Source organism: Mus musculus, chromosome 2 (genome assembly GCF_000001635.26).
Source record: "Mus musculus strain C57BL/6J chromosome 2, GRCm38.p6 C57BL/6J".
NCBI lineage: Eukaryota > Metazoa > Chordata > Mammalia > Rodentia > Muridae > Mus > Mus musculus.
Window position 1 is genome coordinate 166,907,345 of NC_000068.7, and position 27,700 is coordinate 166,935,044.

At 42.0% G+C, this 27,700-nt stretch overlaps 1 protein-coding gene across 2 annotated transcripts in view; it reads left to right on the top strand.

Annotated features, from left to right (window-relative positions):
- The window catches only part of Cse1l (chromosome segregation 1-like (S. cerevisiae)), a 40,349-nt gene that overhangs the window by 1,304 nt on the left and 11,345 nt on the right, over positions 1-27,700 (top strand). For both annotated transcript variants that reach the window (XR_866207.3, NM_023565.3), the window contains exons 2-15: positions 7,826-7,920; positions 12,269-12,411; positions 14,626-14,727; positions 14,811-14,956; positions 15,410-15,500; positions 19,007-19,114; positions 19,900-19,992; positions 20,099-20,266; positions 20,369-20,498; positions 21,614-21,679; positions 22,441-22,643; positions 23,238-23,322; positions 24,789-24,850; positions 27,409-27,545. Coding sequence is in view for 1 of the 2 variants with exons in the window: in NM_023565.3 (NP_076054.1) it covers positions 7,836-7,920; positions 12,269-12,411; positions 14,626-14,727; positions 14,811-14,956; positions 15,410-15,500; positions 19,007-19,114; positions 19,900-19,992; positions 20,099-20,266; positions 20,369-20,498; positions 21,614-21,679; positions 22,441-22,643; positions 23,238-23,322; positions 24,789-24,850; positions 27,409-27,545 (1,619 nt within the window). In the remaining variant the exon portion in view is untranslated. The remainder of the gene's footprint in view (positions 1-7,825; positions 7,921-12,268; positions 12,412-14,625; positions 14,728-14,810; positions 14,957-15,409; positions 15,501-19,006; positions 19,115-19,899; positions 19,993-20,098; positions 20,267-20,368; positions 20,499-21,613; positions 21,680-22,440; positions 22,644-23,237; positions 23,323-24,788; positions 24,851-27,408; positions 27,546-27,700) is intronic.

A 27,700-nucleotide genomic window follows, 5' to 3' on the forward strand; every position in this document is an offset into this window, starting at 1 on the left:
AAGGTATCTGTCTGTCTGTCTATCTATTTATTTTGGATAAAGGGTCTTTCATAGCCCAGGCTAGACTTAGAGCGTTATCTTTCTACAAGTGTAGGCTACCACACTCAACTCTTCTTCACTTTTCCATTTGTGCAAAGGAATTTTCTCCCCTCTGGCTGTTTGGTGTTCTAGTTGGGCTTTGGGAAGCCAGTCTCTAGACAGGAATTGGTTGAGAGAGCAGTGCTTTTAACTGTGGAATTGATTTATTGCCTTATTTGTTTAATATCTCATTCTATGAAACCCTGGGAATATAGTGAAGAATCACAAGTGGACAAGGTGTCTCTCTTTAGGGAGCTCACGTTCTAATTGGAGGAGTCCGTGAGTGAGTTCAGGTATTTCAGGTCGTGACAGAGGTGACAGGTGAAGAGGTGGCGTTTGAGCAGAGACTAACCAGGGAAAGGTGAGGTGAACAAGAAACAAAAACTCAAGGACAGAAACTCACTTGGAATTCGGGGCGTCTTAGGAAAATCCAAGTCAAGTGGTGGGAAGAAGAGCTGGTGCAGGACTTTGTGGCCGTGTAAGTTTGGGTTTGATACAGAGTGGAAGCAGAGAAATGATGTAGGGACTCAGGTTACTGCCCAGACTCCTGTTGTCTTGAAGTGTGCTTAGTAACTGTTCTTTTTTTTTTTTTTTTTTTTTTTTTTTTTTTTGTGGTGTATGGGGGATATAACTCCCCCCTTTTTTTTTTTTTTTTTTTTTTTTTTTGATTTATTTTATTATTATATGTAACTACACTGTAGCTGTCTTCAGACACACCAGAAGAGGGAGTCAGATCTTGTTACGGATGGTTGTGAGCCACCATGTGGTTGCTGGGATTTGAACTCTGGACCTTCGGAAGAACAGTCGGGTGCTCTTACCCACTGAGCCATCTCACCAGCCCCAGTAACTGTTCTTTTAAAAAAGCCAAGGGTAGGGTGAGCAAGATGGATGGATGGAAAGTAACCCTAAGTGACCCCTCCCTGGCCTGACAACTGGGTTCCCTGGGACCCCAGTGCTGGAAGGGGCGAGCTGACTCCTGCACGTTGTCTTCTGACTTTCACACATATGCTGTGGCACATGTGCATATAATAAATGCCTATAGTAAAATCTCGGGGAACAGGAGAGGTGGCTCGGTAGTCAAGAGCATGTATTGGTCTTGCAGAGGACCCAAGGGTGGTTTCCAGTACCTACAGGTGGGCCAGAATTGCCTATACCTCTAGCTCCAGAGAATCTGATGGCCCCTAGCTTCCATCGACTCTTAGGTATACATACAGGCAGAAACATATACAGATACACATAAATTTGTAAAAAACTTTTAAGGTGGGAACAGATGTTAAGTTAATCTCTTGATGTATTGTTAATTTTCATTTATTGAGTTCCTTTCCCTCTTCCCAGATGCAAGGAAGGCCTCAGAAATGCTTCTCTTAGTGAGGTTGACAAAAAGACAAGAGTCTTGGACATTTTATCATGGGCGTTTGTGAGATGTTTGGGGAAAAGTATTTGTTCCCAAAACCTTCATTTTCATCTGAGGGCCCATAGGAAGAGGCTAGGCTTTCCGCTACTCAGGACTTTGAAAAGGTGTTAATGTTCTATGTGTGAGTGTTCACCTATATGTCCTTTTTTTTTTTTTTTAAAGATTTGTTTATTTTATGTGTATATACAGCTATACAGATGGTTGTGAGCCTTCAGGTGGTTGCCGGGAATTGAACTCAGGACCTCTGGAAAAGCAGTTGGTGCTCGTAACCACTGAGCCATCTCTCCAGCCCAAGATTGTCCTCTTACAACAGTTCTAAGTCATCTGGGAAGAGGGAGTGTCTAGCAGGTTGCCTGTATGCAGTCTCTGGGATTAATTCTTTTCAGGGCAGGTGGTCCTGGGTGGTACAAGGAAGCAGGCTGAGCAGGCCAGTAAACAGCACTCCTCCCTGGCCTCTGCTTCACTTCTTTTTTGTTTTTTTATTTTTAAATATTTTTTTTCCTTTTTGATTTATTTATTTATTTATTATATGTAAGTACACTGTAGCTGTCCTCAGATATTCCAGAAGAGAGCATCAGATTTCATTACAGATGGTTGTGAACCACCATGTGGTTGCTGGGATTTGAACTCGGGACCTTCAGAAAAGCAGTTGGCACTCTTAACCACTGAGCCATCTCGCCAGCCCTCTGCTTCACTTCTTGCCTCTAGGTTCCTGCCTTGAGTTCCTGCCCTGCCTCCTCTTCGTAATGAACTACAGTGGTGATGAAATAAACCCTTACCTCCCCAAGTTGGTGTTTGAGCATGCAATATCTGCCACAGCAATAGAAAGCACACTAGAGCGAGCAGCAAATGCTCTTAACTATGGACCCTTCTCTCCATCCCCAAGCTTGGTTTTTGAGGGGCTGGTGAATGGTTCAGTAGTTACAGGACTGGATTCAATCCTCAGCGCTTATGTAAAAGTCAGGCAGGGACGTAAATGCCTGTAAGCCCAGCACTGTGAGTGGGAGACAGGTGATCCCAAGGTTGTGAGTCATAATGTGTGTCTCACATGAGGTCTGGCCACCCATCCTTAAGCTCAGACTTGCCTTGTGATAAGTCCTCTCAATAGCTAAGTGGAAAGGACTATGGTGAGGAGAACACAGATAGCAAAGTTCTTTTGAAGGTCATGGCTTTCGGCTATTGGGAAGCATCCTGCACAAGGCCAGCCTTAATCTTTTTCACTGAGTGTTTTTCTCAGTATGTATCAAGATGAAAATTTAGTTTATGTCTATAATCCATCACTTAGACAGGAGGGTTGTTATAAGTTCAAGGCTAGCTTGTGACACCTTGTCTTCAGTAAAACAAAACACTGGTGGAACATCTTTTTCATTTATTTTTTTTTCTTTTTTTTTTTTTTTTTTTTTTTTGAGACAGGGTTTCTCTGTGTAGCCCTGGCTGTCCTAGAACTAACCCTGTAGACCAGGCTGGCTTCGAACTCAGAAATCTGCCTGCCTCTGCCTCCCAAGTGCTGGGATTAAAGGCTGGGCCACCACTCCTGGCGATCTTTTTCATTCTTTAGAATCCTGTCTTACTCTCTTTGACTGCTGCTGCTTTTCCTGGCTTCTAGGATGCCCTCTTTTTTTTTTTGGGGGGGGGGGTTGTTTGTTTTGTTTTGTTTTTTTGAGACAGGGTTTCTCTGTATAGCTCTGGCTGTCCTGGAACTCACTTTGTAGAACAGGCTGGCCTCGAACTCAGAAATCCACCTGCCTCTGCCTCCCAAGTGCTGGGATTAAAGGCGTGCGCCACCACTCCCGGCTCGGGTTGCCCTGTTTTAACAGCAGCCTTTCTGTTGTGTTCTTAGTTCAGCTGTATCATTTTGAAACATTTAGAGGCTGCCCTGGGGAGCAGAAAAGGTGTTATGAATCAGGCAGATCTGAATCAGACCTGTCTATCAGTTTAGGCATGTGAGTCAGCCACTCTGGAGTTCCCTTCCTAATCGCTGTTTGAAATGAACGGTAGAGCATATAAATCACCTAGCACTGTCTGGTTGCTTCATACAGATTTCCCCTTCCCAGTGTCCGAACTGTCTAGTCTCTCTATCTCTGTTATGCAAACCATTACCAGCTCAAAGTTCCAAAATCTCTTTAAATAAATTTCACCCACTTTAAAATCTCCAGTGAGCTCTGTGTGGTGACACACACCTTTAGTCCCAGCACTCAAGAAGCACAGGCAGGTGGATCTCTGTGAGTTGGAGGCCAGCCTGGTCTACATAGTAAGTTCCAGTACACCCAGGGCTACACTGTGAGACCCTGTCTTCACAAAAAAATCTTTAGCGGCTCCCTATTTACACATTTAATTTCTGAAACAGCTGGGTCTGAGGCATCAGCAGACCTAGAGTCATCTCCTAGTCTTGCCTCTTTCTGTCTCTGGTACTTTACTCACAGGATTTCCCACTGGGAGATCCAGTCAGGACTCGGTCCTAAGAAAGCTTGGGTGAGTGACTTCATATTCCAGTAGACTTTATCATACCATTCCAGCTGTTAGATGCTGTCTGCGGATTCCTTTGGCAATTTACTCCAGAAGATAAATGTTTTTCAGGATTTAGTTTTCTGCGGTGTGTGAGAGCATACTTTGTATACCACATACGTGGTGGGGTCTGGGGTAGCACTTGCCAGGTTTCCCACCATTTCTTTATTGGGTGGTTTACTACAATTCACAGGAGAGGCTGCCGAGCGGAGTCTGCTCTCCCATACGTGCCACTCACCATCTCACCAGCCACAAGCACATTATTTCTTTAGTGAAACAAATTGGTGCACTTAACTAGATTTTTTAAAAATTAGACTTGAAGCCTCAGCCTAGGCCAAGCTTTTTTTAAAATCATGTTTATTGTTTATGTGGGCGGGGTGGGGTGGGTAGTTACTTGCTGTGTGCGCATGTGGAAGTCAGCACAACTTTAGTGAATTAGGTTTTTCCTTCCACCATGTGGGTGCTTAGCATGGAACTCAGATCATCTTGCTAGCCTAGAAGGTCAGGTGGTGTTACCAAATGTTTACCACATAACTGTAAGGAAACAAAGTCCTGGCCATTAATTGATTTGGGGGGGGGGGATTTTGAGACTGGAGAGAAATTACATGTCTATAAGAAAATAAAATCCTTTTGTTTTATTGATTTGGGGAGTTTTGAGACTGCAGAAAGGGATTATAGGTTTGGTATGTGGCAATTTAAACGAGTCTTCCCAGTTAATCTGGAAGCTGAGGCAGGAGGCAGTTCAAGGTCATCCATAACTATTGAGACCTTGTAGAAAATATGGGGGCTGTGGATGTGCCTTGGTTGGTAGAGAGCTTGCCTAGGATGTACCAACCCTGAGTTCCATCCCAGAACTGCATAAACCAAGCATGGTGGCACATACCTGTAATTCCAGCTCTTGGGAAGGAGCCGAATGAGAAGTTCAAGGTCATCTTAGACTATACTGTGAGTTTGAGGCCTGGGCTAAATGAGACCCTTCCTCAATAAATAAACAAGTAGATAATTAAAAACATAATAATTTAAAACTTGGTGGTTGTGTATGAAATATATAAAATAATTGTAGGACATCAGGAAGATGGAGGCGATTGAAAGACAATGGAAGTCCCCTGTGTGTACCACATGCATAGATCCATAGATCTAAGCATCCTTGGAGTGCATTTTCCTGTTGTTTTTTTAGATTAATTTTTAGGTGTGTGGGTGTTTTGCCTGTATGCGTCTGTTCACTGTATGTGCAGGTCCAAGGATGTGTCCTTTCCGCTAGCCCTGGAGTACTGAGTTGTGAGCTGTCTTGTGGGTCTTGGTATTGGCAGTTGAAACCAGGTCCTCTAGAAGAACAGTGCTGAGCGCTTTCCAGCCCCTTCTGCTCTTAGATACATGTAAAATCCCTAATGGAGTTTGAATCATGTTGTCCTTGAAATTTTCCTACTTAGTTTTGTTGCATTTACAGGGTTTTTGTTTTGTTTTGTTTTGTTTGTTTGTTTGTTTGTTTTTTGGTTTTTCGAGACAGGGTTTCTCTGTGTAACACTGGCTGTCCTGGAACTCACTCTGTAGACCAGGCTGGCCTCGAACTCAGAAATCCACCTGCCTCTGCCTCCCAAGTGCTGGGAATAAAAGCATGCGCCACCACCGCCCGGCTATTTACAGAGTTTTTATCCCCCTCTGTATCACACAGGAGCCTAAGGATAACTTGGCAATATGAGTTTCTAGAAAAGGCTACATTGTCCCAGTTTCTTGGCTGGTATATGTGGCTGTGCCTAAAGCTGCCTAAGACATCAAAATCTAAGCAGAAGTGTTTTACATTTATTTACTTTGTGTGCATGATAGGTGGGGTAGAGCATGTATCATATGCCATGGTCTGTGTGTGTGACTGTCGGGACAGTTTAGTGTGTATGTTTGTTTCAGATTTATTTTATGACTATGAATGCTCTATTTTTTTTAAAGATTTATTTATTTTACATATCTGAGTACACTGTAGCTGTTCAGATGGTTCTGAGCCTTCATGTGGTTGTTGGGGATTGAACTTTTAGGGCCTCTGCTTGCTCTGGTCAACCCCCACTCACTCAGTCCCTGCTTGCTCCAGCCCAAAGATTTATTTATTATTAGATATAAATACACTGTAGCTGTCTTCAGACACACCAGAAGAGGGCTCAGATCTCATTATGGGTGGTTGTGAGTCACCATGTGGTTGCTGGGATTTGAACTCAGGACCTTCGGAAGAGCAGTCAGTGCTCTTTAGCCGCTAAGCCATCTCTCCAGCCCGAATGCTCTATTTTCATGGATACCTGCATGCCAGAAGAAGACATCAGATCCCATTACAGATGGTTGTGAGCCATCATGTGGTTGCTGGGATTTGAACTCAGGATCTCTGGAAGAGCAGTCAGTGCTCTTAACTGCTGAGCCATCTCTCCAGTCTTTTGTTTTTGTTTTTTGAGATGGGGTTTCTTTGTGTTTTCCTGGCTGTTTGGGAACTCTATAGATCTTTTTGGCCTGCAACCTAGAAATCTGCCCATATTAAGCTTTTTAAAAATAACATTTAATTTTTTAAAAAAGATATTGTATATATATGATGGGAGACAAGGCCTCCCTCGCCTTTGTAAGTACAGGTTCTCCACCTTTACTTGCTGAGCTTCCTCAACAGCCTGACACTTTTGTTGGTTTTTATGTTTTACTTTTGCGTGTGCACAGTGGCAAGGGTAGAAAGCATGCATGCCATGTCATGTGGAGGTCAGAAGACAATTTGCAGGAGTCCTTTCCTCCCATCATGTATGGCCTGCACACACATACATAGTCAAAACATGCATACACAAAGAATAATAAAAGACAATTTAAAAAGTATGGGTTCACCAACAGCTATACACATAGTTAAGAATTAGACTACCAAAGTGTGGGTGCTTTAGTCCTTCTTAGAAGGGGGAACAAAATACTCATGTGAGGAGATACAGAGACTGAAGGAAAGGCCATCCAGTGACTGTCCCACCTGGGGACCCATCCCATATACAGTCACCAAACCCAGACACTACTGTGGATGCTAAGAAGTGCTTGCTGACAGGAGTCTGATATAACTGTCTCCTGAGAGGCTCTGCCAGAGCCTGACAAATACAGAGGTAGATGCTTGCAGCCAGCCATTGGACTGAGCATGGGGTTCTCAATGGAGGAGTTAGGGGAAGGACTGAAGGAGCTGAAGGGGTTTGCAACCTCATAGGAAGAACAACCATATCAACCAACCAGACCCCCCAAAGCTCCAGGAACTAAACCACCAACCAAAGAGTACACATGGAGGGTCCCATGGCTCCAGCTGAATATGTAGCAGAGGATGGCTTTGTCGAACATTAGTGGGAAGAGAGGCCCTTGTTCCTGGGAAGGCTCAGTGCCCAATGTAGGGGAATGCCAGAGCAGGGAGGCAGGACTGGGTGGGTGGGTGAGCACCCTCATAGAAGCAGGGGGAAGGGGGATGGGATAGGGGGCTTGCAGAGGGGAAACCAGGAAAGGAGATAACATTTAACGTGTAAATAAAGTAATCCAATTTAAAAAAGAATATGCTATATGAACCCTGTCTAAAAGATCCTGTCCCCCACCACCTCAAAAAAGTATTCATAGCTGGGCATGCTGATGAGTGCTTGTAATCTCTGCTTTAGAGATGACAGGCAAGAATATGGCACAAGTTCTAGGCCATCCTGTCTAATGAGTTTTGGGCTAGCCAGGACTAGCTCTAAAGCAGGACACTTCTAAAGCAAACTAGAAAACATCAGTAACAAAAAGATTCATTTATGTTACTTACTCACTTTCTCCTCAGAGATTGCTTATTTAGACTCCGGTTTTTAATTTCAGATTCAGAGTCATGGAGCTCAGCGATGCGAATTTACAGACACTAACAGAGTATTTAAAGAAAACCCTGGATCCTGATCCTGCCATTAGACGGCCAGGTAAAGATGGCTTTGTTCCTTGACTGATTGAGTCTCTCTCTTCCTTCCGTCTTTTCTTTTTTTTTTTCCTTTTCTTTCTCTTTCTCCTTCTCTTTCTCTTTCTCTTTCTCTCTCTCTCTCTCTCTCTCTCTCTCTCTCTCTCTTTCTCTCTCTCTCTCTTTCTTTCTTTTTTGAGACAGGGTTTCTCTGTGTAGCCCTGGCTGTCCTGGAACTCACTCTGTAGACCAGGCTGGCCTTGAACTCCGAAATCCACCTGCCTCTACCTCCCAAGTGCTGGGATTAAAGGTGTGCGCCACCTCTGCCCAGCTGATTGATTCTTGAGACACATAGCAGAAACCTTTTGTGTAGTCTACCTGGTTGTAAGTTCAAAAGAAAAAATATGTTTGTTTATGTTCTCAGGCCTGGTTATGTGGCATGGTTGGCTGCTTACAATAGCTATAATACATGGAATAATATTTCTTATTGAGTAAAGTAGCGTTTATTTGACATCTTTTAGGGTAAAAAGTACTAGTGTGTTTTGAAAGCTTTGTCTCAGGAACTTTCTGAAAATCTCATTAAATCTGCCTTCTTTAGGAGCATATGTTAAGTCATCGAGATTGGGATAGTTCTCAAAAGGTGATTAAATGATTGAAATCAAGGAATATGGCTCTCTTCTTCCCTTGGTAGTTTGATTTACTTAACATTGTCTAAGTCCTAGAGTTACTTGTATGGACTTAGAATTTTAACCTCAGATACAAAAGTAAAAGAAGGGAGCCTCGCCAGGTGGACTGCTGGCTTGTGCGGAGCAAGTGACGGCATGGAAGAGGTCACCTTTAAGCTAACTGGCTAATTTTGTATGGTCAGATTTTCAACTTTGCTTGAAAATTAAGGCTATCAATATGAAGTACCCTCATTTTTAAGTGATGGTAACCAACTTTAAAAACCTTGGGAAATGTGGGGGTCAGAAAGGTTTTGAGCAGTCTGGTAATTCTTGATATCAGAATCCCCCTGAACCAGAATGCGTCAAACCTGCAGAACACAGTGATGTTAGTTCATGGAGATGATTTGTCTTGAGAAGATCTGAGTCATATGTGGAGGGAAATATTGTATGAAATAAATAGAAATGTGACTGTGTGGGTGGTTTGTGTCTGGGTCTCCACCCCACTTGTTACTTCTTTGTTTACTCCAAAAGAAAGCCAGTGCCAAGAACTACTTCTGAGTTATAACCCTAGCCTCATCCTATAGAAAAGTCTGTGGGTTTTTCTCTAATTATTAGACAGTGTTGTTGAAGTTATTTCATGCCAGTATGCAATGCACTTTGAATTCATACCCACCTCACATTGACTACCATCCTCTATCATCCCCTATAATTTGTGTGTGCTCAAGTGTGCACGCAAATAGGCACACGCGGCAGCCAGAGGTTAATAGTGGGTATATTCCTCTTATTTTAAAAAGATTGTTTTATGTGTGTGTTTTGCCTTTGTGTATGTATGTGTAGCATGTGTGTGTATATGCACCACATGTGCACTGTACCCAAGAGCTGGAGTTATAAAAGGTAGTAAGCGGCTGCGTGGGTGCTAGGAACAGAACTTGGGCTGTCGGGAAGAGCATCAAGGGCTCTGTCTGACTGCTCTTAGTGATAGTTTGTGAGACAGGGTCTCTGAACCAGGACGTGGTTAGACTGGATGCCAGCAAGCCACAGGTAAAGACCTGTGCTTACTTGAATAGCCCTGGAATAAGCAACATGCTCCCTTGTGCCCTGTTTTTATGTGGGTACTGGGGATGCAACTCAGGTTTACATGCTTGGCCAACAAACATTTACCCAACTGAGCCACCTCCCTCGCCCCAGTCTTTTTCTGAGAGTCATACTATGTCCCTAGATATGGAAAAATTAATTGCTCTAATCTTCTTAGAATTTCCCAGAAAGTCTATGCTAACACTATTAAAACGTATTTTTTAATTTGTCTTTAAAATATGAGGATGCTAAAAAGTCTTATGACCCCAGGACAGAGTGTAGAAATAAACCGCCGATTCTGGGAAGCACATTTCTCAAAGAGTGATATGAGACCTGCACAGTGCGTTTGTGTATCTGACTGTACTGACCAGGACCCTGCACTTGTTAGACTGGCTACATCTTTATGACATGATGGAGACAAATTGGTTACTGGATCTCACTTTGATTAGACATTTAACAATTGTATGGATATACATAGAAAATTGGAACTGTGTGTGTGTGTGTGTGTATGTGTGTGCCTCTGTCATGTTTCTGCCTCTGTCATTCCACTGATTTTTGAGACAGGATCTCTTACCAAACCTGGCTCACCCATTGGATAGCTTGCTCCTCAGTGAGCGCAGATCCACAGATCCTTATGTCTTTTAGACATTAGGATTCAGGAGGAACTCTGGTCATCACCCTGCTTCCTGCTGTACTGCGTGAACCCTCTCCCCAGCCTGGAACTGGAAGGCTTTGAGGTTCCTTGCTAATGCAGAAACAGGTCAAAGATTTTTGTGTGAGAGAAGGGAGGGAGGAGAGACAGACAGATGAAGGATGTGGCAGAGGACGGCGATGTAAAGTTGCTCTTTTCTCCTGTACCTGATTCCCAGGCATAGGGCCTGGGTCCTTAGTTTTTGAGCAGATGTGGGACAGACAGAAGTGCATTTACAAGCTAAACTGTCTGACCCTCAGTTAGGAACATTGCATAGATAAAACTGCAAACTCAAAAGCATTGACTTAAACTTTTGGGAAAAGTGCTTTAGGGCAAGGTAGAGTGCTTGTCTATCATGCTTGAACCTGGAGAGTCCCCTCCCCAGTACTGAGTTAGTGGGACATGGTAGCCCATGCCTATAATCCCAGTTTCTGGGACAGGGGACACAGGATGATCAGATATGCAAGATCATCCTTGGCTACATACTGAACTAGAGGCCACTGAGGCTCTGAGTGAATGAGGTAGTTGAGATGGCTTAGTGGGTAAAGGTGCTTGCTGCCAAGCTGGCTGACTTGAGTTTGATCTCTGGAACCAACATGGTAGGGTAGAAGAGGGTACCATCACACATAAATAAGCTGGGCAGAAAGACAGACTGACAGTTTAAAAATAATAAATAAAAACAGATTTTTAAAAATGACACACATCAAACAAAAAAACAACATAGCATGTCTTTTCCTGAGAACATTTTTCAATTCTACAGTCTGAATTCTTTATAAAGGATAGATAGAAAACAGCAGGTTTCAGAAGCCAGTGTGGTTAATACAGCCACTCGCACACATATGCATGTCAAATCAAAGTCTGTCTTTTCTCCTAGTCTTTTTTTCCCTCTGTTTTGTTTGTTTCTGTTTGTTGAGTCAGGATCTCAGTATAGACCAGGCTGGCTTATCTCAGTGTAGACCAGGTTGACTTACCTCAGTGTAGACCAGGTTGGCTTACCTCAGTGTAGACCAGGTTGGCTTACCTCAGTGTAGACCAGGCTGGCTTATCTCAGTGTAGACCAGGTTGACTTACCTCAGTGTAGACCAGGTTGGCTTACCTCAGTGTAGACCAGGCTGGCTTACCCTTTCTATGAAGACCACCTTGGACCTTTAAACTTGCAGAGCTCCTCCTCCCTCTGCCTCCCAAGCAACAAAAATCTTTTGTCTTAGTTTTGTGGGCTCAGTGAGCCTGACAGTAGTGTAGACTTTAGGGACAGTTTAGCTCCTGGGATAGCCTGCTCACAGAAATGAACTCATCAGCACTACAGACAACCCTTGTGGAAGGAGGCACCTATGCACCTTATCAGTACCATTTAGACATTTCCTGGGAAGCTGCAGCTTTGGGGGAGTAACCATCTGAGTAGATGTGGGAGAACTGAGTGAGGTCATTTCATTTAACATTATGGGTGAACCTTTTTTAATATTATTTATTTATTACTATTTATACAAGTACACTGTAGCTGTCTTCAGACACACCAGAAGAGGGCATTGGATCCCATTACAGATGGTTGTGAGCCACCATGTGGTTGCTGGGAGTTGAACTCAGGACCTTTTGGAAGAGTAGTCACTGCTCTTAACCGCTGAGCCATCTCTCTTCCCATGTGTGAACCATTTAATGGATAAAATGAGTGTTACCCTGTAGGAAAGATGTTCTAATCTTTGCGTTGGTTGGTTGGTTTCTATTTATGTATCTGATTTGTTTGTAAGAGAGAATGTCACTGTGTGCTTCAGAGTGTAGCCTGGGCTGTCCCGGACCCTCCCATGTGTGCAGATGACTCTTACTTGTCATGGAATCTTTCCCCCTTTTTTGGCATTTCTATGTTTTAAATATAGACATAGTTCATTATAGGTATAGAATGAAAACATTTTTATTATAATAAGTCTAACATGAAAATTCTTTCACAGCTGAGAAGTTTCTCGAATCCGTAGAAGGAAATCAGAATTACCCACTGTTGCTTTTAACATTATTGGAAAAGTCACAGGATAATGTCATTAAAGTATGTGCTTCAGTAACCTTCAAGAACTATATTAAAAGGAATTGGAGAATTGTAAGTATTTTGGGAATGCATAATCAAATACTGTGTATGTTTCTATGGTTTATATAAATGCTTTTAATAGATTCAGCCATTAATGATGAACAGGTTCTTCTTCCAAAATGTCTCTTACCTCATTTACATCCCACATAACATCCTCAAACTTCATAATTCAGATTGTTAACAGAGTTGAGAGACCTGGGATGTGAAGACAGTCTAAATAAAGAATTAAAGTAGGTTAAGGTGGGTATGTGTTGTGTTTATGTCCTCCCAGTTACAACAAGAACCAAGGTCAATGACAGCCTGGGGAAGCACAGTGAAATCCTATTCCAAAAAGTAAACTTTTTTTTTTTTTAATGTCTTCATATGATCTGGCTGTAAAGCATATTCTTTTTTTTTTTTTTAAGATTTATTTATTATTATATCTAAGTACACTGTAGCTGTCTTCAGATGCACCAGAAGAGGGCGTCAGATCTCATTACGGATGGTTGTGAGCCACCATGTGGTTGCTGGGATTTGAACTCATGACCTTCGGAAGAGCAGCCGGTGTTCTTAACCACTGAGCCATCTCTCCAGCCCCCAAAAGTAAACTTTAAAGTAATTAAGATATTCATTCGTCCATTTATTTCACAGCAGGGTCTTTGTATCCCTGGCTAGTCTATAAAGTTCTATCTATAGACCAGGCCGGCCTTGAACTCATAGAAATCCCCCTGCCTCTGCCTCCTGAGTGCTGTGTTTAAAGGTGTGTGTGTGTGTGTGTGTGTGTGTGTGTGTGAGAGAGAGAGAGACAGACAGACAGACAGACAGACAGAGACAGAGAGCGTGAGCATGCATATGTGCGTGTGTGTTTTAAATACTTTGTACCACCACAGCCTTGTTGTTGTTTTTTTGTTTGTTTGTTTGTTTGTTTTGTTTTTAAGACAAGGGTCTCATGTAGCCCAGAGTGGCCTCAAAATAAGCTGTCTTAGAGAACGGCCTTAAACTCCTAGTCCATCAGCCTCTACTTCCTAAATGATAGGATTATAGGCATGCACCACCATGCCTAATTTGTCCAGTCCTTGAGATTGAATCTAGGACTTGGGGTATGCTATGCAAGCGTTCTACTCATTATCCATGCCTTGGCTCTGTGTGTTTGGGTGTTGTGTGTTCATGTATGTATGTGTGCCACGGTACATATTTGCAGGTCATAAGACATATGATCTTGGTTGGTTCTTACCTTTCCTATTGTTTGAGACATGTTCTATTTGTTTTTCTTCTGTGTGTTGTGCTGGCCTTGGCTTCTAGGGCTTCTGTTTCTGCCCCATCTCACTGGAGTGCTAGGGTTGCAGGTATTTCTGCTACAAGTCTGGCTTCTATATGGACTTTGGAGATTTATTTTAATTCAAGTCCTCACACTTGCCTGGCAAGCATTTACATCCACTGAGCCATCTTCATCCATCCATTTATTTATTTAGAGACTGTCGTAGTTATGGTTTACTGCTGTGAACAGACGCCATGACCAAGGCAAGTCTTCTAAGGACGTATAATTGGGGCTGGCTTCCAGGTCAGAGGTGAGGGCATGGCAGCATCCAGGCAGGCCTGGTGCAGGAGGAGCTGAGAGTTCTGCATCTCCATCTGAAGGCTGCTAGGAAAATACTGACAGGCTAGGATGAGAGTTTTAAGCCCAGGTTCACAGTGGCACACCTACTCCAACAAGGTCACACCTTCTAATAGTGCCACTTCCTGGGCCAAGCATATATAAAGAGTCAAAGAGACAATATGGCCCGTAAACTCACTTTGTAGCCGAAGCTGTCACTTAACTGCATGTGTGCTGAGATTACAGGTGCCCATCTCCCTGCTTCTCTTTGAAAAGAATGTATGGACTAGGCGGTAGGCACAGGAGGCAGAGGCAGGCTGGTCTCTGGATCCCAGGCCAGCATGCTCTACAGAGGGAGCTACAGGCCAGCCAGGGCTACACAGAGAAGCCCTGTCTTGTAAAACTTTAAAAATGAGAGAGAGAGACACAGAGAGAGATAGAGATAGAGAGAGGGGGGCTGTCTTGTAAAACTTAAAAAATGAGAGAGAGAGAGAATCTGTAACTAATCTTGAAAGAGGAAACTGAAGAGCAGACACGTTTCTCCATTTTCCTTGGAAACCTGAGATAATAACATTAGTTGTGTTCTATCGGTAAGGCCAGTGGATGTGAAAGTGGATCCTGTGTCACTTGCTTGTTGATTTTTTTGCTCTTAGGTTGAAGATGAACCAAACAAAATTTGCGAAGCTGATCGAGTAGCTATTAAAGCCAACATAGTGCATCTGATGCTGAGCAGTCCAGAGCAGATTCAGAAGCAGGTACGGCCCTGCCTCTGGGCTGGGCCTGGGGAGTGGGTGCTCCTCCTTGTGGCTGTCTGCTCATTAGCCCATTCCTTCCCTAGCTGAGTGATGCTATTAGCATCATTGGCAGAGAAGATTTCCCTCAGAAATGGCCTGACTTGTTGACAGAAATGGTGAATCGCTTTCAGAGTGGAGATTTTCACGTCATTAATGGAGTCCTTCGTACAGCGCACTCACTATTTAAGAGGTACTAGTCGATAAGTTCATTCTACAATAGTGTACATTTCTGCTGTGTAACTTGTTAGTCTTGAGTATGCACATCTTGGTACCATTGTTTGCTTCTCTTGCAAGGACACTCATCTCACACTGCCCTGGTTTCTGTGTGCTGATGAAATTGTCCTTCATGCTTTGCCTTCAGAAGCCTCTGGTTGAAGGTGTCTAGTCATCTGTTCTTAAAATGTTTTTTTTTTTTAAGATTTATTTATTAGTAGTAGTAGTACACTGTAGCTGTCTTCAGATGCACCAGAAGAGGGCGTCAGATCTCATTACGGATGGTTGTGAGCCACCATGTGGTTGCTGAGATTTAAACTCAGGACCTTCAGAAGAGCAGTCGGTGCTCTTAACCACTGAGCCACCTCACCAGCCCCTAGTCTTCTGTTCTTGAACAACAAAGCTGAACTTATACTTCTCCATTTCCTAGATACCGGCATGAGTTCAAGTCAAATGAGCTGTGGACTGAAATTAAACTTGTCTTGGATGCCTTTGCTTTGCCTTTGACTAATCTATTCAAGGTATGGTATGTCTTGAAAATCACCTTGTATTTTACGTTTCTTAAATATGTGTGTAAATTTTGAGATTAAAAAAAAAGATTTGTTTATTTAATTATATGTAGCTGTCTTCAGACACTCCAGAGGAGGGCGTCAGATTTCATTACAGATGGTTGTGAGCCACCACGTGTTTGCTGGGATTTGAACTCAGGGCCTTCGGAAGAGCAGTCAGAGTCATCTCTGCAGCCTCTTGAGATCTTTTTTTAAAACTTGTTAGATAGTGTAGCATTTCTTTGAGAAGAATTGCAACCCTGTGCAGACGTGGACACACTGAGGAGTGAGTTTCCTGGTTGTACAAGTCTTTTTTCTTTTTTTGTTGTTTGTTTGTTTGTTTTTCGAGACAGGGTCTCTGTGTAACCCTGGCTGTCCTAGAACTCACTCTGTAGATCAGGCTGGCCTTGAACTCAGAAATCCGCCTGCCTCTGCCTCCCAAGTGCTGGGATTAAAGGCATGAGCCACCACTGCCTGGCCGGTTAGTCTTAAGTTACTAAAATTTTGTTAGTCTGCTTCCTTATTTTTATAAGAATATTTTAAAACAAAACTCAAGTGTCCTACCATTTCACCCAAGTAAGTGAACGGGTGTCTCTAAAGAGAGAGTGACATTTTTGTCTACATGTAGATTTTAATCAATTACATACTTATAAAGTACACAGGCTACTTTCTTTAGGATGTTCTTGGTGTTTATAAAAATCATATAAAGTTAAAGAAAATTTAACCTCCCCTCCTTTTCTTAATGAACAAGATCATACAAATGCAGTTAGTAAAATGGGAACAGGGCTGACGTCTCACTCCCTGCGATGGCGGAAGGCTTTTCATTTCCCACTTGCAAAGAGGGTAGTTGTGTAATACTTAGTATTTAGATAGAGAGCTTAGACAAGGGTTTTTTATGGGAAGAATAACATTTTTCAAAAATTAAAACAATGTAATTAGTTTTCTAATTTTCAATTGGGAAAGATTTTTATTTTCTAACAATGCTAATTAAAAGTCTTCGAGGCTGATGTAGTTCACATGTCTGTAGTCCCAACTTATGGGCAGCAGAGGCAGGAGTATTAATATTAATTGGGGGTGTCTACTCTGCCTTTGATCATTCATTTCCCAGATAAAAGACACACAAAACCTTTGCATTTATAATAAACCTTAACAGCACTAGAACTCGGCAAATATCAACCCTCTAAGCTATTAGTATCTACTTCCCTATCAGTAACCCCAATTACAATTCACTAGGCTGTGTTTGGTCTAGGCCCCTCATACTCCCAATTGGCCAGCCCTTCCCTGTGACATCTTCTCTCTCCACCTTTTCTTGGTTCTCTGCCTCCAGCCCCAATTCTGGGAACCGAGGCCCTGCCTATCTCTCTTCTCCCCTGCTGTAGTTTGTAGGCATCTTTATTCACCCAGTAGTTCTGAACTAAGGAGCAAGGCTGCACAACAAAAGCTGGTGAAGGAGAATTCACTGGTAGGCCTGGAACTTAGCATTGTATTACATAGCACAGACCAAACCTCAAGGTGAGAAAAACCTTAGTGTGTATTTTTCATTCTAAATTCCAGAATAAATCAAGTAGCAGTTGCTTCCATAGTAGGAGTGTGCAAAGTGCAGAAAGTGTGCTCTGTTTGTGGCTTTTTGTTATTTTGGGTTTGGGGGCAGGTTTGGTTCTTTTTGTTGTTGGGGTTTTTTTTTTTTTGTTTTTTTTGTTTGTTTGTTTTTTTAAAGATTTATTTATTTTATGTATATGAGTATACTGTAACTGTCTTCAGACACATCAGAAGAGGGCATCAGATCTCATTACAGATAGCCTTGAGCCACCATGTGGTTGTTGGGAATTGAACTCAGGACCTTTAGAAGAACAGTCAGTGTCCTTAACTGCTTGAGCCATCTCTCTAGCCCTTTTGTTTTTGTTTTGTTTTGTTTTGTTTTTTTGAGACAGGGTTTCTGTGTGGAGCCTTGGCAGTCCTGAAATTCATTTTGTAGGCCAGGCTAGCCTTGAACTCAGAGATCTGCCTGCCTCTGCCTCCTGAGTGCTGCTATTAAAGATGTGCAAGCCATGATTGCCCATCAGGGATTAACATAAAAAAATTCTGTCATTTGCTACTTATATTTGCACACTGGGCCTGGCAGAGATCAGAATTATTTAGTTATTTTATTTCATGTATATGAATATTTTCCCTGCCTGCATGAATGAATATGCACCATGTGTGTAAGCCTGTTGGATTCCCTGTAGATTCTTATCCACTGTAGTGCTCTTAACCACTGAATCATCTCCTAGCCTTCTACTCAGTGTAGCTCTGGATAGCCTAAAACTTGTTATACAGGCCAAGCTGGCCTCAGACTCAAATAGATCCATCAGCCTTTGAGTTTAGGAATTAAAGTTAGGTGCCACCACATTTTTTTTCTCTCTCTTAGGATTTCCCTATATAGCTCTGTTAGGCCTAGAACTTAGCATGTACATCAAATTAGCCTCAAACTCAGTGACCCCTGTACTCTGAGTCCTGGTATTAATTGTGTGAGGTATGCTACACCTAGCTTTTGTTGATTTATTTTAGGATAGTCTTGTAGAGCTAGGCTAGCCTTGAATTTATTCTGTAACCAGTGATGGCCCTGAACTTGTGATGATCCCGTCTTCATCTTCCAAGTAGCTGATTATATGCGTGCCTTACCCACAACGCGTTTATGTGTTGCTGGAGATGAAATGCTTGCCATCAAGTATGTCATTCCTGCTCCAACCCCACCCTCCTGCAGATTTTTGTGTGTGATTTGCTCTTCCTAGGTAGTTCAGGCTTCTTTTGAACTTTGGATCCTCTTGCATGCACTTGGAGCATATGCTTGCCTGACCACAAGCAGCTGTAACTCACTAGGAGAGTAAGAAATAGTCCTTGTGAGTAAGAGTCTAGGTTTCTTCAGATCTCTGGCTCCCGAACCATTCCTGTACGGCCTTGTACTACTTCCTTAGAATCTCTGACTCAAAAGTCGAAGCATGCAGAACAATGTGTAGATAAAACTGTTGGGACTGCTAGGATAGTGACAAATGGTAGAGGAATTGTTTTTCCCTCTCTTTTCCTTTCTTTTCATTTTTGTTTTGTCTTTTGAAGCGTTTCTTCATGTAGCCCGCGCTGTTCTGGACATTTCTCTGCAGACCAGACTCCCTTTTTCTGCCTCACAATGCTAGGATTAAAGGCCCAGTGCCCAGTGGCAGTAGAGGAATTTCTTAATGAGAGCATGTTCAAACTCGTTTATTTATTATTTATATGTGTGCACACAGGGGGTGGAAAGAGTCGGTGTTAAATATGGGTTACAGACAGACTAAAATACACAGCCTTAGTTTTCAGAATCACTTACATGAACAAATGCTACTGTTTAAAGGCCTCCTTTGGAGAAGAAATACAAGTTGTCTCAGCATAGTATAAAGCTATTTCACTGGGTTCCAGATGCTGGCTTTATGTTAAACTAAAACCACGTTCCTAAACTTCTTCCCAAGGCCACCATTGAACTGTGCAGTACCCATGCAAATGACGCCTCTGCCCTGAGGATTCTTTTTTCTTCCTTGATTTTGATCTCAAAATTGTTCTATAGTTTGAACTTTCAGGTAAGTTTCCCGTCTCTTCTTTAGATCTGTGTAAATCTCTTTAAATCCACCTGACAAGGCTGCTTTCCCCAGCATTGGTTTTGGAAGGAAATAAATCCTTTTTCATGGTTTGTTTTGTAGGGATTTTGCTCCTCTCTATTCTTTTTTTTTTTTTTTTTTTTGGTTTTGGTTTTGGTTTTTCAAGACAGGGTTTCTCTGTGTAGCCCTGGCTGTCCTGGAACTCACTTTGTAGACCAGGCTGGCCTCGAACTCAGCTTCCTTCCAAGTCCTGGGATTAAAGGTGTGTGCCACCACCACCTAGCTAGATCAGCATTTGTAAGTGCTCCTTGGAATTTGACCCCAGGATGCACACCGTGGAAGGAGAAAGTTAGTTCCCAGATGACACAAGTGTGAACACATGCACACAGAGACAAAAATTCATAGTTAATGTAATTTTTAATTTTTTTTTTTTTAATTTAAAAAATAAATTTGTGTGAACGTGTGCCATATATGTGTCTATGGCGACCCGTGGAGACCAGAAGTGGGTGAAGTTACAAGTAACACTGAGCCACCATGTAGGCGCTAGGGACCAGATTTAGGTACTTTGAACAGTGACGGGATTTCAGAGGCATGTGCGTACAGTACAGACAGCAGACTTACTAGGCCGATGATTCAACTGCTACAGTTGCAGCTGAAGTAGAATTTTCAGACTAAAGTTTGGACTTGAGCAAACGTTTGCCATAGTTGGGAAATGTGTTAATCTATTCATTTTAATCAAAAGTCTCAACTCCATGGTTATTCTTCAGGATCTCCCTGAATTCTTTGAAGATAATATGGAAACTTGGATGAACAATTTTCATACCCTCCTGACACTGGATAATAAGCTCTTGCAGACTGATGTAAGTATTTAAACTATCGCCAGTCTTTTTCTTTCCTCAAGAATTATTTTGTGCCAGTCTTGGTGGTGTATGCCTGTTTTGAGTTTTGTCTTTTCTCTCATGTAAGGATGAAGAGGAAGCAGGCTTACTGGAGCTTTTAAAGTCTCAGATCTGTGATAATGCCGCTCTCTATGCACAGAAATATGACGAAGAGTTTCAGCGGTACCTCCCTCGCTTTGTCACAGCTATCTGGAACTTACTCGTTACAACAGGGCGAGAAGTTAAATATGACTTGGTAAGATGAGGGGGAGAGATGTCATATTCTTTACTTGTTTATTTCAAACAAGAAATAAATTAGTGTTGCTTTTAAATATATTCTTTTTTTGTTTTGTTTCAGTTGGTTAGCAATGCAATTCAGTTTCTGGCTTCAGTTTGTGAAAGGCCACATTATAAGAATCTGTTTGAGGACCAGAACACGCTGACAAGTATCTGTGAAAAAGTTATTGTGCCTAACATGGAATTTAGAGGTAATTATGGCAAAGTGGAAGGGGTTGGGGGGCTGTTCTTTAAAGTGGACAAGCTGTGGAGATGTCCTAAGTCCGCAACTTGGCTCTACACTCCTTCTCTTGCTTTAAAGGTGCTTAACATCAACTTAATAAGATTTAATTTAATAAGATTATTATTATAATCTTTTGATTATAAGATTTAATTTTTTTAAACTACCAAATAAAACTTGTGTCCTCTCATTTATTGCTGGTTTCTCAAAGGTAGACAATGTAACATCTGTGAAATGATTGTGTGTGCATGTGTGTGTTGTGGGTTTTCTTTTATAAAAATATTGAGAAATAGAGTCTCAAATTCATGAAATTGTTTTAGTATTGTAACTATTTTTAATGCTTCACTAAGGTAAAGTGTTTTTAAATCTGTTAACTTGAAGCTTGACCCTGTCACGTCTGTTGAGAGTGGAGAGCCCATGTTTTTGCTTCTTAATTAGGCAGTGTTGTCTATCACCTGCCAGGGTCAGCTGCAGCAGAGCAAGGAAACCAAGGATAATGTCATATGGCATTTGTTTTATTTGTGAGTTTTTAAGCCACATTTTATACATATATATGTATACACACACACATGCACACGCACATACATATATTATGTATGTGAGTACACTGTAGCTCTACAGGTGGTTGTAAGCCTTCATGTAGTTGTCAGGAATTGAATTTTAGGGCCTCTGCTCACTCTGGTCAACCGGTCGGCTCCAGACCAAGCATTTATTTATTATTATACATAAGTACACTGTAGCTGACTTCAGACACACCAGAAGAGGGCGTCAGATGTGGTTGCTGGGGTTTGAACTCAGGACCTTTGGAAGAGTAGTCAGTGTTCTTGCCCCCTGAGCCATCTCGCCAGCCCCCTGCCACATTTTATTCTGATAATGTCTTCCCTACTTGTTTTTATTACCAAAGTGATTTATCAAATTATAGTGAATATAGTTAGGTTTTGTTTTAATGTTTACTCTGACTTTACTGCTGCAGTCACAGTGAAAGACGACTTGGCTTGTAAAACAAAGCAGTTGTGCTTGCTTGGGTGTAGAATTTGCAGCTCGTGTTCTCCGGAGGCTGTGTTAAATTCCCAACTTTCTCCGTAGCTGCTGATGAAGAAGCTTTTGAAGATAATTCTGAGGAGTACATACGGAGGGATTTGGAAGGCTCTGGTATGTATTTGGGTTTTAAGTTAAAGTCGCCTAGCAAGCCAGTTATAAAGCTTTTTCTTTCTAGTAAATGTGAGAAGTGCTGAAGAGTGTAGTTTCAGCTTTTATTAGCAATGTTTTCCTTCTCTAACCCTACCCCTTTGTCGGTTAGACCCCTCACACCCCAAATCTCCTTCCTCTCTCACACTCACATATACACACTACACACAAAGCTTTTTTAAAGCGTAAAGGGATTAAAGAAGATGCTCACATTGACTTCTGGCCTCAGAATACCTGTGCATGCACAGAACACCCGTGTGAGCACACCATGGGCAGCAAAGTTCAGCACCATCCCCAGCTAGGCTGGATGGTTGGTATCCTGTCTCAGATCACTCAATCCTTAGAGACTCTGGACACAGCTCATCTATCAGTCCTTACTATTCCCTGTTAAAAAACAAAACAAAGCGCCAGGTAGTGGTGGCGCACACCTTTAATCCCAGCACTTGGGAGGCGGAGGCAGGCGGATTTCTTGAGTTCGAGGACAGCCAGGGGTGCACATAGAAACTCTGTCTCGGAAAAAAAACAAAAACAAAAAACAAAAATAGTGTTAATCCTCTGTCTTGTCAAAATATTCTCTGTAGGATTTATGATATTATGACCACTTTAGCCTCATTCTCATTTTGTGTTTCTTAGAGAAAAAAATAGGTTTTTTTTTATTGTGTTGCTGATAGTTTCTGGACTGGTTGTTTCTTTTTTCCAAGATACATTTTCTTTCGGTTTTATAGATATTGATACTAGACGCAGGGCTGCTTGTGATCTTGTACGAGGATTATGCAAATTTTTTGAAGGTCCTGTGACAGGAATCTTCTCTGGTTATGTTAATTCCATGCTCCAGGAGTATGCAAAAAACCCGTCTGTCAACTGGAAACACAAAGATGCAGCTATTTACCTTGTCACATCTTTGGCATCAAAAGCCCAGACACAGAAGGTACATCTTTTCTTGGGGGTTTTGTTTCTGAAACACATTGGCAGCCACAGGACTCAAAGAAAGGATGTGTTTCTTCTACCGCAGTCTGTTGAGCTAATACACTCTTCACAGTGCTTCTGTAGACGGGCCGAGTGCTGGCTTACCTCTTGATTCATGCAGAGACTTGTGTAGAACATTAACTTAGCTGCTTTGCTTAGGAGGTTGTGTGTAGCCTCTGGGCTGGAGGAGAATTTTGAACTGAAGACTAGCCAGGGCACATAGGGAGAGCCTGGTTTAAAAAAGCAAAAAAAGGAGGAAAAACTGGACGGAGAGATGAGATGGCCTAGTGGTTACGAGCGCTGGCTGTTCCTCTAGAAGACCGGGTTCAGATCCAGCACCCACATGCTGGGTCACAGCCATCTGTAACTTGCATGGAGCTAGACAACCTCTTCTGGCTTTCTCAGCACCTGACACACATGAAGGCAAACATTCAATCTCATGAAATGAAAACAGGATTTATCTGATAAAGTGTTCTAATCGGGCTTTGATGTGGTTTTCTAAAATTGCTTCTATTTCTGATACTATGTTATTTTACTGTTATATATTTCCTTTCAGCATGGAATCACGCAAGCCAATGAACTTGTAAACCTAACTGAATTTTTCGTGAATCACATACTTCCTGATTTAAAATCAAATAATGGTGAGTGTTGTGAATTTGTTTCTTTTTTGTAACTTACAATGTTATACTTTCACTTTTTGCAGTAGTAACATAGAAGTCAATCTCTCTGTATGTTGTTCATGTTATTGGCAATTACTACGTGGTCCCTCTAGCTTCTGTCTGCCTGTAAAACTAACTTGACAAAGAGTATGTTTTTGTTTGTTTCTTTCTTTTTGGCTTTTCCAAATGGTTTCCTTCCTGTCCTAGAACTTGTTCTGTAGGCCATACTAGCCTTGAACTCAAAGAGACCCACCTGCCTCTGCCTCCCAAGTGCTAGAATTAGAAGTGTGCGCCACCACTGCCTGGCCAAGAATACATTTTTTATTACAAGAAACTAAAAATAAGGAGACAGAACCATGGTCAGCTTTGTTAGCCCTGATGTACCTTATTTTCTTTCCTGTGTGAAAAACATTAAAATAGAAGTTTCAGGTTAGGTATGGTGGTGAACACCTTTAATCCCAGCACACATTTAAATGCAGAACACTCAAACATGTTAAATTTTAGCCAGTCATAGTGACACATACTTTTCAATCCCAACACCCATAATGCAGATATCTGTTGTAGACATCAGTCTGATGTCGACAGCTACAGCTACATAATGAGGAGACCTTGTCTCAAAAAAAGCAAGGAATTAACTTATTGGTAAAAATAAAAGTTCTCGGGCTGGTGAGATGGCTCAGTGGGTAAGAGCACCCGACTGCTCTTCTGAAGGTCAGGAGTTCAAATCCCAGCAACCACATGGTGGCTCACAACCATCCATAACGAGATCTGACTCCCTCTTCTGGAGTGTCTGAGGACAGCTACAGTGTACTTACATATAATAAATAAATAAATTAATTAAAAAATAAATAAATAAAAGTTCTCATGCAGATGAGGTAGGGTATGTCTGTAATCCCAGCATTTTAAAGCTGAGGCGGTAATAATAGTTCAGAGACTGAAACCTGACAAGTTCCAGGCCACATGGACATAGATGAGATTCTGTTTCCAAAAACAAGGAAATCAAATGTAGTTTGAAAGGATGTGAGATTGGTAAGGCACTTTTCAATTTTGTGAGCAGGCTGATATAAAGTGAAATAATTGTTTTAACAATTTTTGTAGGTTCGTATGTAGCCAGACATGATGGAGCGTCCCTTTAACTGCACACAAGGGTCAGCAGTATTGTAATGAGCTTCTGTGTCATTCGCTGGCTTTATAATTAGTATTAGCTGGCCAGTATTTTACCATCACTAACTTGCTTTCCTTTCACAAGACGAATTGAAAGCAAATGGCAGCTGAGTGAATTGAGTTTAGACAGCTTAATTGTTGGGACATTGACATTCATGCACATCAGTTAACTCTGGTCACCTGACCAGGAGTAGCTTGTTTAAGCTCCGATGTCTGATTTGTCAGTAATCTTCAGATCTTAAGTAATTGTGGTTTTTGTTTTTTGTTTTTTTGTTTTTTTTCAGTGAATGAGTTTCCTGTGCTTAAAGCTGATGGTATCAAATATATTATGATTTTTAGGAATCAAGTAAGTAGTGCTTTCCCCCTGTCCCCACCTTGAGTTTGTTTTGTGTAGCAGCTTCTTAAGTCTACTGTGCAATCAATATTGTATATCTACATCTAGCCAAAAACCTTCCTTAGTAACCTGGGATTCCAGGTGACGCTTCATTTCCCTTAGTTATCTTTTTTTCCCTTGTCCTGGGAACTGAACCCATGGACTCAAACATGCTAGGGAATCATCCTGATGTGTTGATCCATGTAGTCCTCTTTGTATCTTGTGTTCTTCCCTAGTTATATTAAAGACTGATCCGAACTCTCCACAGGTTGCTTTAGTTCACCTGTCTGGTGTGTTCTTCTTCATACTGGAGTGAGCTCTGCTCGCCTTACAGTTAGGACAGTTCATTAAAAAAGTGCGGCATTGCACACTGCTTCTGGCTCAGTGTATCCTCACGGTAGTGTCTTGATCCTCTAGTCTAGCTTGAATTAATACATGTATATGGGATAAATGGGTATGCCACAGCATAAGTACAGAGGTCAGAAGACAAATGGCTGGAGTGGTCCTCTCCTGACATGTGGGCGGAGCGAACATCAGGCATGGCCGCAAGCATCTGTATTTCCATCTTGTTGGAGCTGACCACTTGATTTCTCCCAAGAGAGGAAAAATGCATCATGGATATACTTTGTCATATTACTTATGTTTTCTATTATTATTTGTGTTATTATCCAAGCACTCAATGACAGCTGTCCACTTTTAGAAATAGCATGGTCGCCGGGCGTGGTGGTGCACGCCTTTAATCCCAGCACTTGGGAGGCAGAGGCAGGTGGATTTCTGAGTTCAAGGCCAGCCTGGTCTACAGAGTGAGTTCAGGACAGCCAGAGCTACACAGAGAAACCCTGTCTCGAAAAACCAAAAAAAAAAAAAGAAAAAAAGAAAAGCTCACCATCATCTCTTCTTTTTATAACATTTTAATATTTTGCATATTCTTAGGTTTACTTACAAAATACACACCTCATGATTTTTACTGTATTTTAACATTGCTACAATGTTGTCAGGAGATAATATAGTTGTCAGTTTCTATAGAAAACATTCTTGTAGTTATCTTACTCATACAGGCTTTAGGATGGTTTAGCTGCCTATTTTTGGCTAACAGGCCTCTGGCATATTGCTTCTGTGTCTACTTTATATAGAGTCTAAAGTCATTGCTAGTTTTTCTCAAATGATAAGATGTTCCAGATTCATCTTCTACATTTCCTGCCTAGACCTGGCTAGCCCCTGTGAAAGGTGGAAATTTAAAGACCACTGTCTGCAGCCGGCTATGGCTGCCTATACATGTACTCCCGGGATTCGGGAGTCTGAGAGGCAAAAGCAGGGTGGCCTCCGTAAGCAAGGCCACTTGAGGATGTCCTGTCTCAAAGGAAAACCGCAACTTAGACTAGACCACCAAATGGCCCCAGGGTTATCACCAATGAAGTGTTACTGGTTCTTCTGGGGGAAAATTGAAAAGGAAATAAATCACTGTAGGATAATTCTTTCTTTTGATTTGGGCTTTGCATTGTCTTCACAACAGTGTCCTACAGTTTGCCTAGACTGGCTTGGGACTCACTATGAGACCAGGTCGGCCTAACATTTCAGATACTCCTTCCAGGAATTAAAAATATGCACCGCTATACTCCTCTTAATGTAACATTAGTGATGTTCTATTTATACTTACTTCCTTAATTTATCCTAACTTGGAAGTACAAGGATGTTTTAAGTTTGTTATGTGTGTGAGAGTTTTGCTTACAATGCACATGTAGTCCACATGTGTGCCTGGTGCCCTTGCCTGTCATCAGGGGGCATCAGATTCCCTGGTACTGGTGTTACAGATGGTTGTGAGCCACCATGTGTTTGCTGGAGATTGGACCTGGGTCCTCCGAAAGATCAGTGTCTTAACCTCCGAGCCGTCTTTCCAGTCCCTCTCTGGGTATTCACACCCTTGGCGATAACCTAGTTAAATACTTCCAGTGTGGCTCCAGCAGGATGACTCAGCTGGTAAAGGCATCTGTGGCCAAGGCTGGGAACCAGAATTCAGTTTTGAAAATCCACATAGAAGAGCGGTGCCTCCTGCAAGGTGTGAGCTCTCCTCCACGTGCTCAAACACAATTTGAACTACCATATGTAAAATAACTTTGAATTATTTTAAAGTATGGTTCTTAAAATTGTAGAAAGCTGTTTTTCAATATTTTGGTGTGCTTACTTGTTTTAAGATTCTGCCTTCATCATGCCAGGAGTTCAGAAAAGAATGGGGGGCGACAGTGGAGTTAATGGCTAGAGAAGGGGCTCATACCTGTCTCTACTCCAGCTCCAGAGGATCTGACCGCAGGCCCTGAATGCACAGAGCACACACTCATACACATGAGTAAATACTTCCTAATAAACCGTGCTTGGGAACACAGCCGTGCAGACCTCACTCTATCAACAATACAGCCTGTCACAGCACAGCAGGGGGGAGCTGTGGGCCTGGTTATTAATGTCAACGCAGTGGTTTTCCATTTCTTTTTCTAAAAAGTAACATTGGATTTAGAAGATATGGTAATGTTTTTCAGGTACCAAAAGAGCACCTCCTAGTCTCTATTCCCCTCTTGATCAGTCACCTGGAGGCTGAGAGTATTGTCGTCCACACTTATGCCGCACATGCTCTCGAAAGGCTGTTCACTATGAGAGGGTCAAACAATACCACTCTGTAAGTATTTGATTTCTGAGTGTTTCCTGTACTTTTTAGCTTAAGGCAGAGGGGTATACCTTACTGGTGTGAGATGTCTCAGGGTGTTTTCCTAATGTCATTAGTATTTAGAAAAACTTATATGTGTAATTTTTATTCATTTAACTTCTCTTTCC